Consider the following 17,310-nt stretch of genomic DNA (forward strand, 5'->3'; position numbering starts at 1 on the left):
AAGATACAGAAAATAAATTTAGGTCAGAAAATACTGAAAATCCGTAAGACTTTTATACGCCCGTACGCCCTTGAAATGAGCTAAAATCCGTATAATTTCCAGACAATCCGTATAGGTTGACATTGTATGTGTTACGCCGCCCTGCGATGCAGTAGTTTGAGCAGATGCGTCACGTATCTGTGAGGAAGCACATGTTGCACTCCACCTTGGTTTATCGCTGCGGTACGACAGGAAAGCGCTAACTCACGGGAAGCTGACTGGCAAAGGACTAAATTGGAAGAAATCTAAAATTTAATGGCTGTCAAATGAGAAATATTGACATCAGAGCACTTTAATCAGCGTATGGACATTGTATTCCTCTTATCGTAGTCAACAGATTCATAACAAAAGCTGTTATTTCCACCAGAGGAACGAAACCCACAAAAATAAAAAAGTTAAAAAATCAGCACTGCCTCTTTACTGCATGTATTGAACTAATTTGTCATTGCAGATGTAGTGTTTTTACTTCGTACAGTAACAGGCTTCTGATGCAGTTCCACAGCTCTCTGATGATGATGATGATGATGATGATGATGATTAAGAATCCTCTGTATGGTGATGATGCTGTATCCGTATTATATTTCTTGATTGTGTTTTGCAGATACCTCCATGAACGCTTCGTCCAGCTTCAGGAGGAAGTGTCTCTCCTCAAAACCAATCTGATGAAATACAAGGTCAGTGGAGACCAAAGTACTCGGACGCACAGTACCAGTCGAAAGTTTGGACACGCTTACTCGTTCCGACTAATCACTACATTTTACACCAAATATCACAATAAAGCTGTTTCACTTTTGCAGAAAGTAACCATCCTGAATATTATTTACGTTGAGATGAATAAATGTTTCTCCTGCTTGTGTTTGTTCTCAGACTGCACTGGAGAGTAAGAAGAACTGTAAAGTGTACAGCAGAACCAACAGCAGTGCACTAACAGGAGTCCTCTCAGCTAAACAAGGTAGTGAATGAGACACAGCCATCACAAAGCACTGTTCGGATTATCAGGATCTCATCACGTTCACTTTATAAATGCTCGTTTGTAAATTAATTGCAATCAGTTAATTGATTTACACCGCAATATACTAACAAGCAGAAGTGGACACAGGCTGAAGGGCAGGGCTGAAAATAATAAAAAAAGGCACCTGAAATTAATTTTTAGGTGAGGGTTAATTTTCTTGAAAGTGGGACAACCTAGAGGGCACTTCATCACGTTGTCTTGCATGTAAGGGAAACTTACAGGGCACTTCAGTATGCTTTCTCACATGAAGGGACATCTTGGAGAGCACTTAATCTCATTTTGTTCTTATGTAGAGGAGCTTATAGGGCACTGAATCTCATTTTCTCCACTGGAATGGCACTCTAGAGGTCACGCCGTCACATTTTCTCACACTTGGGGGCATCCTAGATGGCACTTCATTGCATATTTCTGTTTGAAGGAGAACCCAAAGGGCACGTCTTCATATTTTCTCATATGTAGAACCCTAGAGGGCATTTCATCTCATTTGTTTGCATGTCCAGTGGACCCTAGCAGGTCCTTCATCAGGTTTTTTTTTGTTTTGTTTTCCATTTGAAGGACAGCCGTTGGGGCATTTCATCACATTTTCTGTACTGTATAGGCAGCCTGTAGGGCACTTCATGATGTTTAATCACAGCTAAGTGCATCCTAGGTGACATTTTTTTCACAATTTCTTGCAAGTGGGGGCATCCTAGAGGGTATTTCATCATGTTTTTTTCACACACAAGGGCATCCTAGCGAGCACTTTATCACATTTTCTCAGACATACGGCACCAATCAAAAGTTTGTACACCCCTCCTCTACTCATACGTTTTTTTTTTCTTGTATTTTCTACTTTGAGGAGCAATACTGAAGACATCAAAACTATGAAATAATATATGGAACACATGGAATTATGTAGTAAACAAAAAAAGTGTTAAAAAAATGTTTGATATTTTAGATTCTTCAGCGTTTCCCTTAATGACGCTTTGCACAGTATTAGCATTATCTTAACCAGCTTCATGAGGGAATCACCTGGAATGCTTTTCATTTAACAGGTGTGTCTTGTCAAAAAGTAATTAGTGGACAAGTTTCTTGCCTTCTTAATGCGTCTGAGATCAAACAGTAAATAAATAAATAAATAGCCCTATTCAACACCACAACTGTAGTAATCCATATTATGTCAAGAACTGAATGACTAAGTAAAGAGAAACGACATTCATCATTACTTTAAGACATGAAGTGACTTTTAATTAATAAAAATACAGAAAAAAACATTGAATTAGAAGGTGTGTCCAAACTTCTGACTGCTACTATAGGGGCATCCTATAGGGCACTTTCACACATTTTCTCAGATGTAGAGACATCCTATAGGGCAATTCACACATTTTCTTACATGTAGGGACATCCTATAGGGCACTTTCGCACATTTTCTAACACGCAAGTGCATTCTATAGGGCACTTCCGCACATTTTCTCACATGCAGGGACATCCTATAGGGCACTTCACACATTTTCTCACACGTAGGGGCATCCTATAGGGCACTTTCACACATTTTCTCACATATAGGGACATCCAATAGGGCACTTTCGCACATTTTCTCACACGTAGGGGCATCCTATAGGGCACTTCCGCACATTTTCTTGCACACGCGCATCCTATAGGGCACTTTCGCACATTTTCTCACATGTAGGGACATCCGATATGGCACTTTCACACATTTTCTCACACATAGGGACATCCTATAGGGCCCTTTCACACATTTTCTCACGCGTAGGGGCATCCTATAGGGCATTTTTGCACATTTTCTCATACCTAGGGACATCCAATAGGGCACTTTCACACATTTTCTCACACGTAGGGACATCCAATAGGGCACTTCACACATTTTCTTACATGTAGGGGCATCCTATAAGGCAATTCACCCATTTTCTTACATGTAGGGACATCCTATAGGGCACTTTCGCACATTTTCTCACATGTAGGGACATCCTATAGGGCACTTTCGCACATTTTCTCACATGTAGGGACATCCTATAGGGCACTTTCGCACATTTTCTCACATGTAGGGACATCCTATAGGGCACTTTCGCACATTTTCTCACATGTAGGGACATCCTATAGAGCACTTTCACACATTTTCTCACATGTAGGGGCATCCAATAGGGCACTTTTGCACATTTTCTCACATGTAGGGACATCCTATAGGGCACTTCTGCACATTTTCTTGCACACAGGCATCCTGTAGGGCACTTTAGCACATTTTCTCACATGTAGGGACATCCAATATGGCACTTTCACACATTTTCTCACGCGTAGGGGCATCCTATAGGGCACTTTAGCACATTTTCTCATACCTAGGGACATCCAATAGGGCACTTTCACACGTAGGGACATCCTGTAGGGCACCTCCGCACATTTTCTCGCACACAGGGGCATCCTATAGGGCACTTCACACATTTTCTCACACGTAGGGACATCCTATAGGGCACTTCTGCACATTTTCTTGCACACGGGCATCCTATAGGGCACTTCACACATTTTCTCACATGTAGGGGCATCCTATAGGGCACTTTCATTTGACACTTTATTAAAGATTGATTGATTGCAGTTCAGGAGCTGCTGCTCTCTGAGGAAAACAGCTGCAGTCTGCCTGTGACGCCGCAGTCCATCAGTGACCTGAAGTCTTTAGCCACAGCGCTACTGGAGACCATTCACGAGAAGAACTTGGTCATTCAGCACCAACGCCAGACCAACAAGTGAGTGTCCATACCCAAGTGTGGAGATACGGAGTGTGTGTAGCTGGCTTTCTGACACCTCATAATGCTCCTGTCCACTTAATGTGTATGACGACTTGTTTAAAGCCATTTGAGTTTGAATTTGTTGTGATGACTAGAACCTAAAAAACATCGACACCTTTATTACACTCCTTTGTTCCTAATACTTTCAGGCGAAGACAGAATAAATACTGTGGTGTTGGTTGATGAATCATCAAAGAGATCAAACCAATCAGTGTGTCATGAGAATGTTTGTTTGTTGTGTGATGAACAGGATTCTGGGGAACAGAGTGGCAGAACTGGAAGGGAAGCTGAAGGCACTGGAGATGACTGGACTCTGGAGTTTGCCTGGTAATAATCACATGTTTATGATCAGTGAGATGGTGTTGTTGACTGCGCATTTTTTAATGCGTATTCAAAAACACAATAATATTAAAATATGACTGGTACAGTTTTAGTATTAATATTATTATGCCTTCACTGAGCTGTGTGCAGAAGTAAACATCAGAGAAAAAAGATCTAATGTACGGAAATGAAATGTAAAAGGTCAGTATGTGTTGGATCAGCTGCTGTTCTATGAGCTGCTGAATCATGAGTGTGGAAGCCATTTTGTTAAATTAAACCAGTGATTAATGTGATTAGGGCTATTCATGAAATAATACACTCACCAGCCACTTTATTAGGAACACCCATTAGGGTGACACCTGCTGTTTTCTGCGGTTCTCTAATCAGCCGATCGCTTGATGCATCAAATCACACAGATACAAATCGAGAGCTTCAGTTAATGTTCTCAGTGTTCAAACGTCAGAACGGGAAACATTGTGATCTCACAGTGAAGTGTGATTTTCTTTCTTTCGCTGTGGTATGGGTGTCGGTTTGAGCCAGATGGAGCGTGAAGGTTTGAGTATTTCAGAAGCTGCTGATCTCCTCCTGGGGTTTTCACACACAGCAGTCTCTAGAGTTTACACAGAATGGTGCGGAAAACAAAAAACGAGTGAGTGAGCGACAGTTCTGTGGGTGGAAAATAAACAAACGCCTTGTTGATAAGAGAGGGTCAGAGGGAAATGGACAGATTGGTTCGAGATTTCTTTTTGGCCAGGAAGGATATAGTAACTCTTATACAGTGGTATGCAAAAGTTTGGGCACCCCTGGCCAAAATTATTGTTACTGTGAACAGTTAAGCAAGTTGAAAATGAAATGATCTCTAAAAGGCATAAAGTTAAAGATGACTCATTCCCTTTATATTTTAAGCAAAAACAATTTTTTATTTTCATCTTTTACATTTTCAAAATGACAAAAAAGGAAAAGGGCCTGAAGCAAAAGTTTGGGCACCCTGCATGGTTAGTACTTAGTAGCACCCCCTTTGGCAAGTATCACAGCTTGTAAACGCTTTTTGTAGCCAGCCAAGAGTCTTTCAATTCTTGTCTGAGGAATTTTCATCCATTCTTCCTTGCAAAAGTCTTCCAGTTCTGAGAGACTCCTGGGTCATCTTGCATGCACTGCTCTTTTGAGGTCTATCCACAGATTTTCAATGCTGTTTAGGTCAGGGGACTGTGAGGGCCATGGTAAAACCTTCAGCTTGCGCCTCTTGAGGTAGTCGATTGTGGAATTTGAGGTGTGTTTAGGATCATTATCCATTTGTAGAAGCCATCCTCTTTTCAACTTCAGCTTTTTTACAGATGGGGTTATGTTTGCTTCCAGAATTTCCTGGAATTTCATTGAATCCATTCTTCCCTCTCCCCGTGAAATGTGCCCTGTGCCACTGGCTGCAACACAACCCCAAACCATGATTGATCCACCCCCACGCTTAACGGTTGGAGAGGTGTTCTTTTCGTGAAATTCTTTGCCCTTTTTTCTCCAAACATACCTTTGTTTGTTGCTGCCAAAGAGTTCCATTTTAACCTCATCGGTCCACAGGACTTGTTTCCAAAATGCATCAGGCTTGTTTAGATGTTCTTTTGCAAACTTCTGACACTGAATTTTGTGGCTAGGACGCAGGAAAGGTTTTCTTCTGATGACTCTTCCATGAAGGCCATATTTGTGCAGGTGTCACTGAACAGTAGAAAAATGTACCACAACTCCAGAGTCTGCTAAATCTTCCTGAAGGTCTTTTGCAGTCAAGCGGGGGTTCTGATTTGCCTTTCTCGCAATCCTACGAGCAGCTCTCTCTGAAATTTTTCCTGGTCTTCCAGACCTTTTCTTGACCTCCACTGTTCCTGTTAACTGCCATTTCTTAATTACATTTCAAACTGAGGAAATGGCAACCTGAAAACGTTTTGCTATCTTCTTATAGCCTTCTCCTGCTTTGTGGGCCTCAACCATTTTCATTTTCAGAGTGGTAGGAAGCTGCTTAGAAGAACCCGTGGCTGCTGATTTTTGGGACTAGGTTAAAGGAGCCTGGGTATTTATAAAGCTTTGAAATTTGCATCACCTGGCCTTTGCTAATGATGAGTGTGAACATAACCCTAACAAACTAATTAAGGTCTGAGACCTTGGTCAAAGTGATTTGAGTGCTCAAATCTCCTGGGATTCCCATTACTCCTTTCCTTTTTTCACTCTAAAATTGTACAAAACCAAAATAATACACCAATATTGCTTAAAATGTTGAAAAGTGTGTTTCATATTTAACTTTATGCCTTTTGGAGATCATTTCGTCTTCAACTTGCTTAACTGTTCACAGTAACAGTAATTTTGAGCAGGGGTGCCCAAACTTTTGCATACCACTGTAATTACTCTTTACAACCGTGGTGAGCTGAAAAGCATCTCCGCATGCAACAGCAGAAGAACACAATGGGTTCCACTCCTGCAGCCAAGAACAGGGACCTTAGAATCAACAATAAGTTCCTATTAAAGTGGCCAGTGAGGGTATACTGGTGTTAAAAAAGACTCCTAATAGATTTACTTCAACACTCCCCGTCTTTTCTTTCATGTTTTTACATCAGACAGTGAAGAACAAAATCATTATTTCCTTATTCTGTCCCTGATTTTATTGTGTGTATATTCTGCCCAGAGAAACACCTTAAGCATGTGTGTAACCCGACTCTGAATATGCGCAACTTTCCCTGCATGAATATTAATGATGTTAATGAGAGATTATTTCTGTCCTGTGACTATCCTGTCTTTTATAAACTGCCTCTTTTCTCTCTTTTTTCCTACCCTTTCCTGTCCTGATGAAACGTAGGCCTTACCTATAACGTGTCTGTGGGACTGGGGAGTATGTGTCTTCTTCTGCTTCTCAATATTTTTTCTTTTGAGCATCAGTTTGTGTTTATCAGCACGCCTGCTTTTTCTTACCTTTGTACTTTGCAGTACTGAATATAATATATCCATATCCTGTAATCCATCAGTGTAATATTTACCTGCAGCTGTAATGAGTGATGGGCTGAAGTGTGATTGACTGATTGATTGACAGGAGGAAGAGATGTGATTATTCTGAGTGAACAGCAGCAAGTCCAGATGTCGGTGGGGCAGACGGTGCAGCTCCAGCACGGCTCTGTGGGTGAGACTATACATCGTTCACTAATCCTGGTTCACAGGGAAAAACAGTCAGGGATTCGATTTGGATGGAGGACAAAATGTTTAAAATTCCTAATTTGTGCAAAAGTGAAAGGTATACTGGTGCAGATTTGATAAACAGGTGCAAAAAAAATAAATATGCAAGATGATTTGCTCAGTTTAATGCGTATTTATCTTCATAAATACAGTTGGGGTCAGAAGTTTATGTATGTTTATTCTATCCACATTCACTGGATATGAGCAATCGTGTGCTCTGATTGGCTACTCTACTACTAGGATATCAGCTCATATACTGTGAGCAGAGAAAAACAAAATGGCGGCGCGTTACAAAATAAAAACTACTCAGAAACAAAACCCTAAAAATTATCAAGTATTTAAAAGAAACAGAAATGGCTAAAAGAATATAGGTGTGGTTTCCCCCCCCCCCATAGCTTCTGTTCCACACTCCAGCCCAGTAGGTGGCAGTAATGCACCTTTAAGTTGGTTTGCCAACTGCCAAAAAACCCTGAAGAAGAAGAAAGCAACAAACTATGGAATGAAAGTATTTGATGGTAAGAATGTACCTTTTTTTATTTTTAAATAATTATCATCACATTTTTCACAAATTGCTCGTGTCATTTCACCGGTTTGTTTACATTCTAAGTGGAAATTATTTTGTCTGACATTTTGGATAAAGTTTTTATTTATTGAATTTACAAAAAATAAAAATGCTCTTTCTCAAAATCCAGTGAATGTGGATAGAATAAAACAGTTATTCCACTCAATCTCATCGCACATGGATTATAGACAACTCGGTGCTACGCGCCTCGTCACCTGTCAGCTCATGTACAACTCGATTTCAGGGAATAACTATTAAATAAATAAATAAAGGCCTGAGAGTTTGAGGGTCCTGCGCGGTATCCTGGCTGTTCCCAGGACTGCACTTTTCTGGACAGAGATCTCGGATGTTGTTCCTGGGATCTGTTGGAGCCACTCCCAAAGTTTGGGAGTCACTGCACTGAGGGCTCCTATCACCACGGGGGCAACTGTTGTCTTCATCTTCCACATCTTTTCTACCTCTTCTTTCAGCCCTTGATACTTCTCGAGCTTTTCAAATTCCTTTTTCCTGATGTTATTGTCACTTGGTGTTGCCACATCCATCACCACAGCCTTGTTCTCCCATTTGTCCACCACTACCATATCCAGTTGGTTAGCCATGACCAGTTTGTCCATCTGGAAGTCCCACAGGATCTTAGCTTGGTCATTCTCAACCACCTTCAGAGGTGTGTCCCACTTTGACCATGGGACTTCCAGTCCATACTCGAAACAGATGTTTCTGCACACTGTGCCAGCCGCTTGGTTATGGCGTCCCATGTACCCTCTTCCTGCTCACATCTTCTACATATACAGAGATATGAATGGCATGGCAATAGTGGGCTTTGAATGATTTCTGAACCGTTCTTTTTCTGTAGCAGAATGATGATTGTACAACAAACACCTTTAATAGGGGAAATAAAAACCCAAGAATTGTGTACAAGTTGTAATTTAGTTTGGGTTTACTGAAATCAACACGGGGTCAAAAATATACATACAGTTCACCTAATATTTGGTGTTTCCATGCCAGGAAGCCAACACATTTAACTGAACTCCACCAATTCTTCCAAGAAGAGTGGTAAAATATCCAACCTGATTTCTGCCAGAAGCTTATTGATGGCTGCCAGAAGTGTCAGGCCAAGGTGAAACATGCGAAAGGACATTTCACCAAGTATTAAGTGTGCTGTATGTATATTTTTGACCCTGTGTTGAATTCAGAAAACCCAACATATATTAAAACTTGTGCACCAAATTCTTGTTTTGGTTTGTTTTTTTTCTATTAAAGATGTACACTCGGGCGGCACGGTGGTGTAGTGGTTAGCGCTGTCGCCTCACAGCAAGAAGGTCCTGGGTTCAAGCCCCGTGGCCGGCGAGGGCCTTTCTGTGCGGAGTTTGCATGTTCTCCCCGTGTCCGCGTGGGTTTCCTCCGGGTGCTCCGGTTTCCCCCACAGTCCAAAGACATGCAGGTTAGGTTAACTGGTGACTCTAAATTGAGCGTAGGTGTGAATGTGAGTGTGAATGGTTGTCTGTGTCTATGTGTCAGCCCTGTGATGACCTGGCGACTTGTCCAGGGTGAACCCCGCCTTTCGCCCGTAGTCAGCTGGGATAGGCTCCAGCTTGCCTGCGACCCTGTAGAAGGATAAAGCGGCTAGAGATAATGAGATGAGATGAGATGTACACTCCCATATCAGAAAACGTTGGGACAGTTTGTTGAAATTAAAACTGAAAACTATGATTTGTAAATAATCTTTGACCTGTATTGCACTCAAAACAATACAGCAGCACATTATTTGATGTTTTACCTCATGAATTTTATTGTTTTTTCAAAATAAACACATTTCAAAAAACGTTAGGCTTGTAAAGCATTTCCCACTTTATAATGTTCCCGTTCCTTCTCCCGACACTTAAAGCTGTTTATGGACTGAAGACTCCAAGTGCTGAAGTGTTTCAGGTGTTATTTTTGTCCCGTTCTTCCTGTAAACAGGTCTTAAGGTGTGGAACAGTACGGAGTCGTCACTGTCATATTTTTCATTTCTAAATTCTCCACACATTCTCTATTAGGAACAGAGGGGACACGCCCTCTTCTTCCACAGCCACGCCTTTGTAATGTGATCAGAAGGTGGTTTTGCATCGTCTTGTTGAAATCTCCCTGGAAAAGACGTCGTCTTGAAGGCAGCAGATGTTGCTCCAAAATCTCAGTGCACTTTTCTGCATTAATGCTCCATCACAGAAGTGTAAGTTACCTTTGCTAAGGGCACTGACCCAACCTCATACCATGACACACCCTGGCTTTTGGACTTGTTCCTGGTTACAGTCTGGACGGTCCTTTTCGTCTTCAGAGCACACGGCGTCCATTTCTTCCAAAAAAGACCTGGAACACTGATTCGTCCAACCACAATACCCGTTCCCACTGTGTGATGGTCCATCCCAGACGCCTCCGAGCCCAGAGAAGTCGACGGCGTTTCTGGACACAGTTAACATAAAGCTTCCTTTTTACACAGTAAAGTTTTAACTGGTGTTTGTGGCTGTAACTCTGTATTGTAGCTTGATAAAGGTTTCCCAAAGTAATCCCGAGCCCATGTGGTTCTATCAGCTGGAGATGAATAACAGTTCTTGATGCAGTGAGGGATCGGAGATCACAGGGGTTCAGATTAGGCTTGAACCCTTTACACACCAAAATTCCTCCAGATTCCTTGAAGCGTTTAATGATGCCATGCACCGTAGAGGGTGAAATATCCAAATCCCTTCCTATCTTTCTTTGAGGAACATTGTTTTTAAAAATTTCAATAATTTTCTCACGCATTTGTTGACAAACTGGAGATCCTCGGCCCATCTTTACTCCTCAAAGACTCGGCCTTTCCTGGATACTGATTTTGTACCAAATCATGATTACAGTCACCTGTTCCACATTACATCATTATTTAATTGGTTTACCTCATTACTCGCCCTAACTCTCCACCATCCCAACTTATTTTGGAATGTGTTGCAGGACTGAAACTCAGGAATGGCTGTATATTAACACATGAAATGAAGTTGAGCAACAAAACATGAAATATCTTGGGTTCATTCTGTCTGCAATGAAATACAAGTCAAAGTATGTTTAGAAACCACTGCTTTTTTATTTTTAATTTGCATTTTCCAAACTGTTCTAACTTTCTCTGATTGTATGTTGTACAATCATTCGGCCACAGAAAACGAACAGTTCAAAGAAATTATTGAAAGATGAATATTTTTGTGATATTTATGTCTGTGTATGTAAAATTCTGACCTCAACTATGCACTTTGGATGCTTTTACCAAAAGGGCTGAGTCAGGGCGTGTAGATTTAATCCTTTTTTTTAATTTTTATTTATTTTTTATCTCCACTGTGAATTATTAAACCTAAAAGTGTGCAAAACATTGGGGGGGGATGCGTTATATAAGCGAAAGTCCATGTTCTTCCCGATGAAGGCAAAATGATTCTATTCACTAGATTTTAATAACGGGACTGTTTACATTCATTCATATTGTATTTTGTAAAGTGTTTGTCACATCTCTCAGCCTTTAATTGGCGTTATACTGAACATATCAGGTTTAGTTTCAGTTTTACTCTTCTGGGAGTTTCTTAGAGATCTCAACTCGCTGCTTCTGAGTAAAAAAAGTGTCTGTGTTAGTGTTACAGTTATGAAACAGAGTTATATTTAACAGTTATTCCACGAAATTGAGTCGTACATGAGCTGATAGCTGACAAGGTGCGTAGCACCGAGTAGAGTTCAAGTATACCCCTTTTCCACCAAATCAGTTCCAGGGCTGGTTCGGGGCCAGTGCTGGTGCTGGTTCACAACTCGTTCAACTTGCGAGCCAGCTGAGAACCAGTTTGCTTTTCCATAGCTCACGGTGCTAAGGGAAGCCACGTCATTACGTCGCTGTATACGTCAGTTACGTCGCTACGTTTGCATAAACCTTGGCGCAAGTATCGAAGCAAAAACAACATGGAAGAAGCAGCAGCAACAACAGCAATAATAATAATGGATGACTTTGCGTTTGTACAGCTGCGGCTTCTCGTCGCTTAAAAATGGCGATCTTTCGCGGTCTTGTTATTGTTGGTCTTAACAACTCCGCCCCCTGCTGACGTAAGCGGTTCTTTCCTCTGGCCCAGCAGAGAGTTGGTGCTAGCCTGGAACCGGTTTTTCTGGCCCCGAACCCGCCCTGGAACTGCTTTGGTGGAAAAGGGGCAGTAGAGTTTTTATTTCATCCTTGGTTGGTTCGGCAACACGCTCCGCCATTTTGTTTTTCTCTACTCACAGTATATGAGCTGATATCCTAGTAGTAGAGTAGCCAATCAGAGCACACGATTGCTCATATCCAGTGAATGTGGAGAGGATAAGAGTTTTATTTCTCTCATACCACAGCAAATTACTAATGATTAATAGTTTTAATTTATTTAAGAATGACGATATACATTCTATCAATTTCTAGTTATGCTGTAGAATGGCAGTTCTAGCAGCTATTAAAAAAAATCATTCCCTCACCATCGTTCTTTTACTCTCTCAAAGTTACCAAGACAAAACAACAAAAACGCAGCTTGTCATTTTACCGAGAAACCACAAAGTGAAAACTTATTTACAGCTTCACCTCTGACTGTTACAAAGTGCTGACGCTGTAATATTAAATAAGCGCCTCGTCCCAGATTAATGATTACACACAGAGTTTTTTACAGTGACGCATTAGGATGAGTGCATTAATATCGACCTGCTGCTGTTCTATCATACCGCGGTCATATCGTTACAGGAGACGAGGAGGTCGTGACCGGAGAGGAAGTGACCGAAGACACAGCTCTCACGGCTGAGGATTTTTCCAGGCGTCATTATCACAGCAAAGTCAACTTGAAGCACACACACACTCCTGAATCCGGCAGAAATCTTCCCACAGAAACCACCACCAGCTCACAGAAGAGTCCTGTGGAGAGAGTAGCACACGGTTATGAAGCAGATCTGGCAACCCGTGACCATGGGAGCGCAAGCACAACTCCATCAGGGGATGTTGGGAAAGAGGGCGGAGCTCCAGTCCTGTGTTCTGAGGATGGTCCTGATATTCAGGATGGATCACAGAGAGACACGAGCAGCAGAGAGCCAGTGTGTAATCCAGACTGTGCCGAACCGTCTGATCCCAGAACCGTGGAGATTACAGAACATGTGACGAGAGAGGAAACGGAACCAAACACCCCAAGCACATAGAACGCAGAATTAATTACAGACTCGCTGGATTATCTTTTACTAAGCTTCTGATTTCTCCAGGACGAGAGATGGGGTTCAAACACAAACGTGTTTACGATAAGATCACACTTTCGTAGTCTTTACAACATCGGAAGTCAATTTTTTGTCTTGTTAACGTAGCTGAGAGAAGCGTCATTTACAAATGTCTCAACAGCTACGTTAGAGCTAGCTAGATCACTAGCTAACAGTTTACGTATGGAGTTCATGTTATCCTGGTAACTTAGCAACTCTTCATTTTAACAGTGTGAACATCGGCTGCATCGTATGTTGACCTTCCCGTGTCAAAAATGCATTTATACAAAAGTACACTTTTTTTTTCTTCTTTTACAAATCTGACACTTTCTCAGGTTCATAAACGCTACAAGCATCAGATGATATTTTAAATTTTCTAATAGTGACGTGTCGTTTGCTAACGAGTCAACTCTTTGAACTCACTTTTAGATGAGCCGACTTGCACATAGGAGCTGTTTTTATGCAAAATGTCATCACTGCTCGTACACTCTTACACTTCCCGTGTAATTTAATCAAAATGTTTCCACAGATTGTAAGATTTTAAGATTTCAGTCATAGTTGGACAAAAAAAAAAAGACCAGATAATTACTGGTCAGAATGTTGCAAATGTTTTTTTCTGGTGTAAAAAAATTTATTTTATATATATATATATATATATATATATATATATATATATATATATATATATATATATATATATATATCATAAATGAGTCATTTGGAAACTGAAAGAGTCGATTCTTAATGATGAGCTGAGTCAAATTATCTAGATTGTTGAAAAGAGCCAATCACTTATTTAAAAGTTAACAGGCTTGTGTTTGTTGAATTTTGTAAAAAAAAAAAAATTATATATCCGGGTCCGTCTCAGAAACTGGTCTCTCATTTGGGACATTATGGTCAAAAAATAAATTTTCTAATTTTACTATTTTTTTGCATTTACCTAACACTCAATGTTTCTTTTGTCATGTTTAATAAGAATAAAGATAGTATCTTGCTTTATCTGGCCTCCACTGTGGACATTTTTTTTATTACAATTCAAATGATTCTGTAAAATTGATTTCCATATAAAATAACTCCATCATGAAGAATTAAAGCCCCTCCTTCACAGATGAGTGAAAATATTGAATAAATTTCCTCTTTTTGATTGCTTGGGTTAAAAATGCTAAGTTATGATGACTGAATTGATTATTCACTTAAATATGAATAATATGATACAGTTTGGGTGTTTGATTTGGCGAAATAGGACACAATGGAAAAATCAAGAACACACCGGAAAGATGAGAATAACGGCAGCGGTAAAAGAACAGCGACTGTACCGGCTGAAGGTCGCGCGGGTCTCTGCTGCGGCGCGCGAGCAACAGGACATCACTACCGCACCGGACGGAGTGCGAGGCGGGGGCGGGGCAAAATGACTGGCCGTAGATTCTATCAAAAGTTCGATCTAAATTGACCATGGTTGCAAAATATTGGCCAAAATACGCAAACACTACGAAATATGAAAGTAAGATGAAAAAGAAACATTCTATTGCCTTATACTGCAAGACTAAAACAAAATAAAACTGTCAAAACTCACCTTTTCAGCGATAACGTCCGAACAGATCACTCGCGTAACAGAGAGACCGCAAATGGAAGCACGATCAACTTCTAACTGTTGGAGTGGAAAATTCCATTCTACACATGCAAATTGTTAATGTGTGTCCTTCCCCGCACACAAATAACACGCTACGGTAAAAAATAGACCACAACTCATTTTATAGCTCAGAAACTCATACAAGACCAGCTACCATCGTAACATATTCTGTAAGAAACATATTCTATACCTAACTTTCAGCTTTCGCTTTAAAAAACAAAATCGCAGATTTATAACTAAATGATTATATGGCGTAGTGATTTTAAGTTCCTACTTTTGGTGAGGTCGTGACCTCGACCCTGAGGCTTTCCGTTTAGATCAAAACACATGATCGTATTGGTTTTGGGTTTGCGGAAAATGGAGTTACGACGGTGATCAAATATTTTGCGTGATGTTTTATTACGGTTATGATTATTCTGTGAGCGCACCAATCCTTAGGTGGATAAAGTTACAACTTGAAATACAATTAGTGATAACTGTAGACTTTTCAGTGGACTACAACCTTTTTAAGGGAATGCGATGTAGTCGACCATTTATCATGTCCCAGATCAAGCCGCCATTTTTCCACAAATTTGCGGAATTTTTGCCAAATTCTGAATATTCACATCAAAGATTTAGTTTTATCTGTATTATTTCTTTCATCATTTTATTTCAAATTAAAACCAACATCACCATTCAAAACCGTATAGTTTATTGACTGAGTATATTTAGTGGGGAACCCCCACAGTACCCAGTTTCTGAGACAGACCCAGATATATATATATATATATATATATATATATATATATATATGAAGAAGAAGAGGGGGGAAAACTGACTTTTGGCTCGTGGCTACTGTCAGTGTATATTTACTGTTAGCATTTTAACACAAAGTAGACCAGAAACAGGAGGAAGAACTTCAATAAATGTTCATTTTTTTCCTATAGGTGGGATTGAGAGAATAATGATCTCACTCCTTCAGCCATTTGGACCTAATGGCCCGGTCCCGCAACACTGATAACTCAGACTCTCCCTCTGCCTGAGTTTAGTTCCAGTCTGGAGCAGAAACACCACAACTATAATCCGCACTATAATATCGCTCCGTCCTAACACTCAGGGAAATAAACACATGCAACTTAGGAATAGTCATGGAAGTTTTTTCCAGGTAGTAGCACATTATTCCGGGTCACACTGTAGAGCTTGGACTCCAAAACGACCCATGAACACACTCCAGTGGCTAATAAAATACGGATAGATCACGGATTACGGAATTATGATAAAAAAGGATACAGAATACGGAGTGGTTACGGATTTTAATACGGATGCATCACAGATACTAATAATTTACGTATTGGTGACGGACGTTTCAGTATATTACAGACTGGTTACCGATTTCATACGGATCATGTGTCACGGATAAAAAATTAAGAAGTCAAAAACAATTAAATGTTTGGACTGCCAAAGTTCATCATTAAAATCTCTTACCTGCATTTATATGTTTACTTTATTAACTTGCTACTGATATTTTACAGAAAATAATCACATATCCGTGAATAAAAGATCCGTATTATACTTTTTATTTTCCGTGAATTTGTATTCTGTGACTTCATGATGCAACAAGGATGTACAAAGATGCCCGGGGAAAAATAGCACGTGCTCAGACAAACGTCACATGTAAAGAATGGTCAAATGTTTTATTGGATCAGGTCCAGGCCTGGAAAAATGGCTCCAGAAGCGATCTCAGCGATACGGATAAACCCAGGCCTGGGCTATAGGGATCGTTATCGGTCTGGTGTGAGCACCGACCACATAAACTGCAGGAGACCTATTTATTTATAGTGATCCTTATAGCTGTAGTTATAGTTTAAGCTATTGGTATTGTGGGACCGGGCCTTTATGGTAAAAAATGACATGTCTGGATCTATGAGGCTAATGTAGCTAATAATTAATGAGCGTTAACAGCTACCGGTTTAGTATCGTATGAGACCTTGGAAGGGACATGGAGGGGAACAAAGGTGTACTTTTGCAAGATCCCCGAGACTTCATCATTTAGGTCATTGTACTTCCTGGTCAGTCCGGTGAACTTGTGACGAGTGTGTCTCCTTCTCACTTGTGTGGAAACTGTGCTACTGCTTTAATGTATTTATGGGCTGTTTCACAATCATTACATTACATTACAGGCATTTAGCAGACGCTCTTGGAGGTTAAGTGGCTTGCTCAAGGGCACTTCAGCCATTCCTGCTGGTCCAGGGAACTGAACCGGTGACCTGTTGGTCCCAAAGCTGCATCCCAAAGACTATGGCTTCCTCTATCATGGTTGTCTTTTTGAATAACACCAACTATCTCCTGTAGCTATGTCCGGTATAAATACACTGGAGTTTCTTCTACCTTATTTTACAGGGACACACCTCGAGCACTAATGTCTCCAAGTTCTTATAAATACGGTATGTTTGAGTCAAATGTTTTGACCTTGTGGTAATTTTTTTTTTTTTTTAGCCCTAAGTAGGTTTTACTTTGGGACGTATCCTGTACTTTCATTCAC

General features: G+C 40.5%; 1 protein-coding gene across 1 annotated transcript in view; it reads left to right on the forward strand.

Annotated features, from left to right (window-relative positions):
- The window catches only part of ccdc149b (coiled-coil domain containing 149b), a 35,121-nt gene extending 21,392 nt beyond the window's left edge, over positions 1-13,729 (forward strand). Inside the window, exons 7-12 of the mRNA XM_060924899.1 lie at positions 641-713; positions 907-991; positions 3,639-3,786; positions 4,079-4,155; positions 7,217-7,303; positions 12,663-13,729. Coding sequence (XP_060780882.1) covers positions 641-713; positions 907-991; positions 3,639-3,786; positions 4,079-4,155; positions 7,217-7,303; positions 12,663-13,108 — 916 coding nt within the window. The 3' untranslated portion in view covers positions 13,109-13,729. The remainder of the gene's footprint in view (positions 1-640; positions 714-906; positions 992-3,638; positions 3,787-4,078; positions 4,156-7,216; positions 7,304-12,662) is intronic.
- The last annotated feature ends 3,581 nt before the right edge of the window (positions 13,730-17,310 follow it).

Source organism: Neoarius graeffei, chromosome 7, assembly GCF_027579695.1.
Source record: "Neoarius graeffei isolate fNeoGra1 chromosome 7, fNeoGra1.pri, whole genome shotgun sequence".
NCBI classification, from domain to species: Eukaryota; Metazoa; Chordata; class Actinopteri; order Siluriformes; family Ariidae; genus Neoarius; species Neoarius graeffei.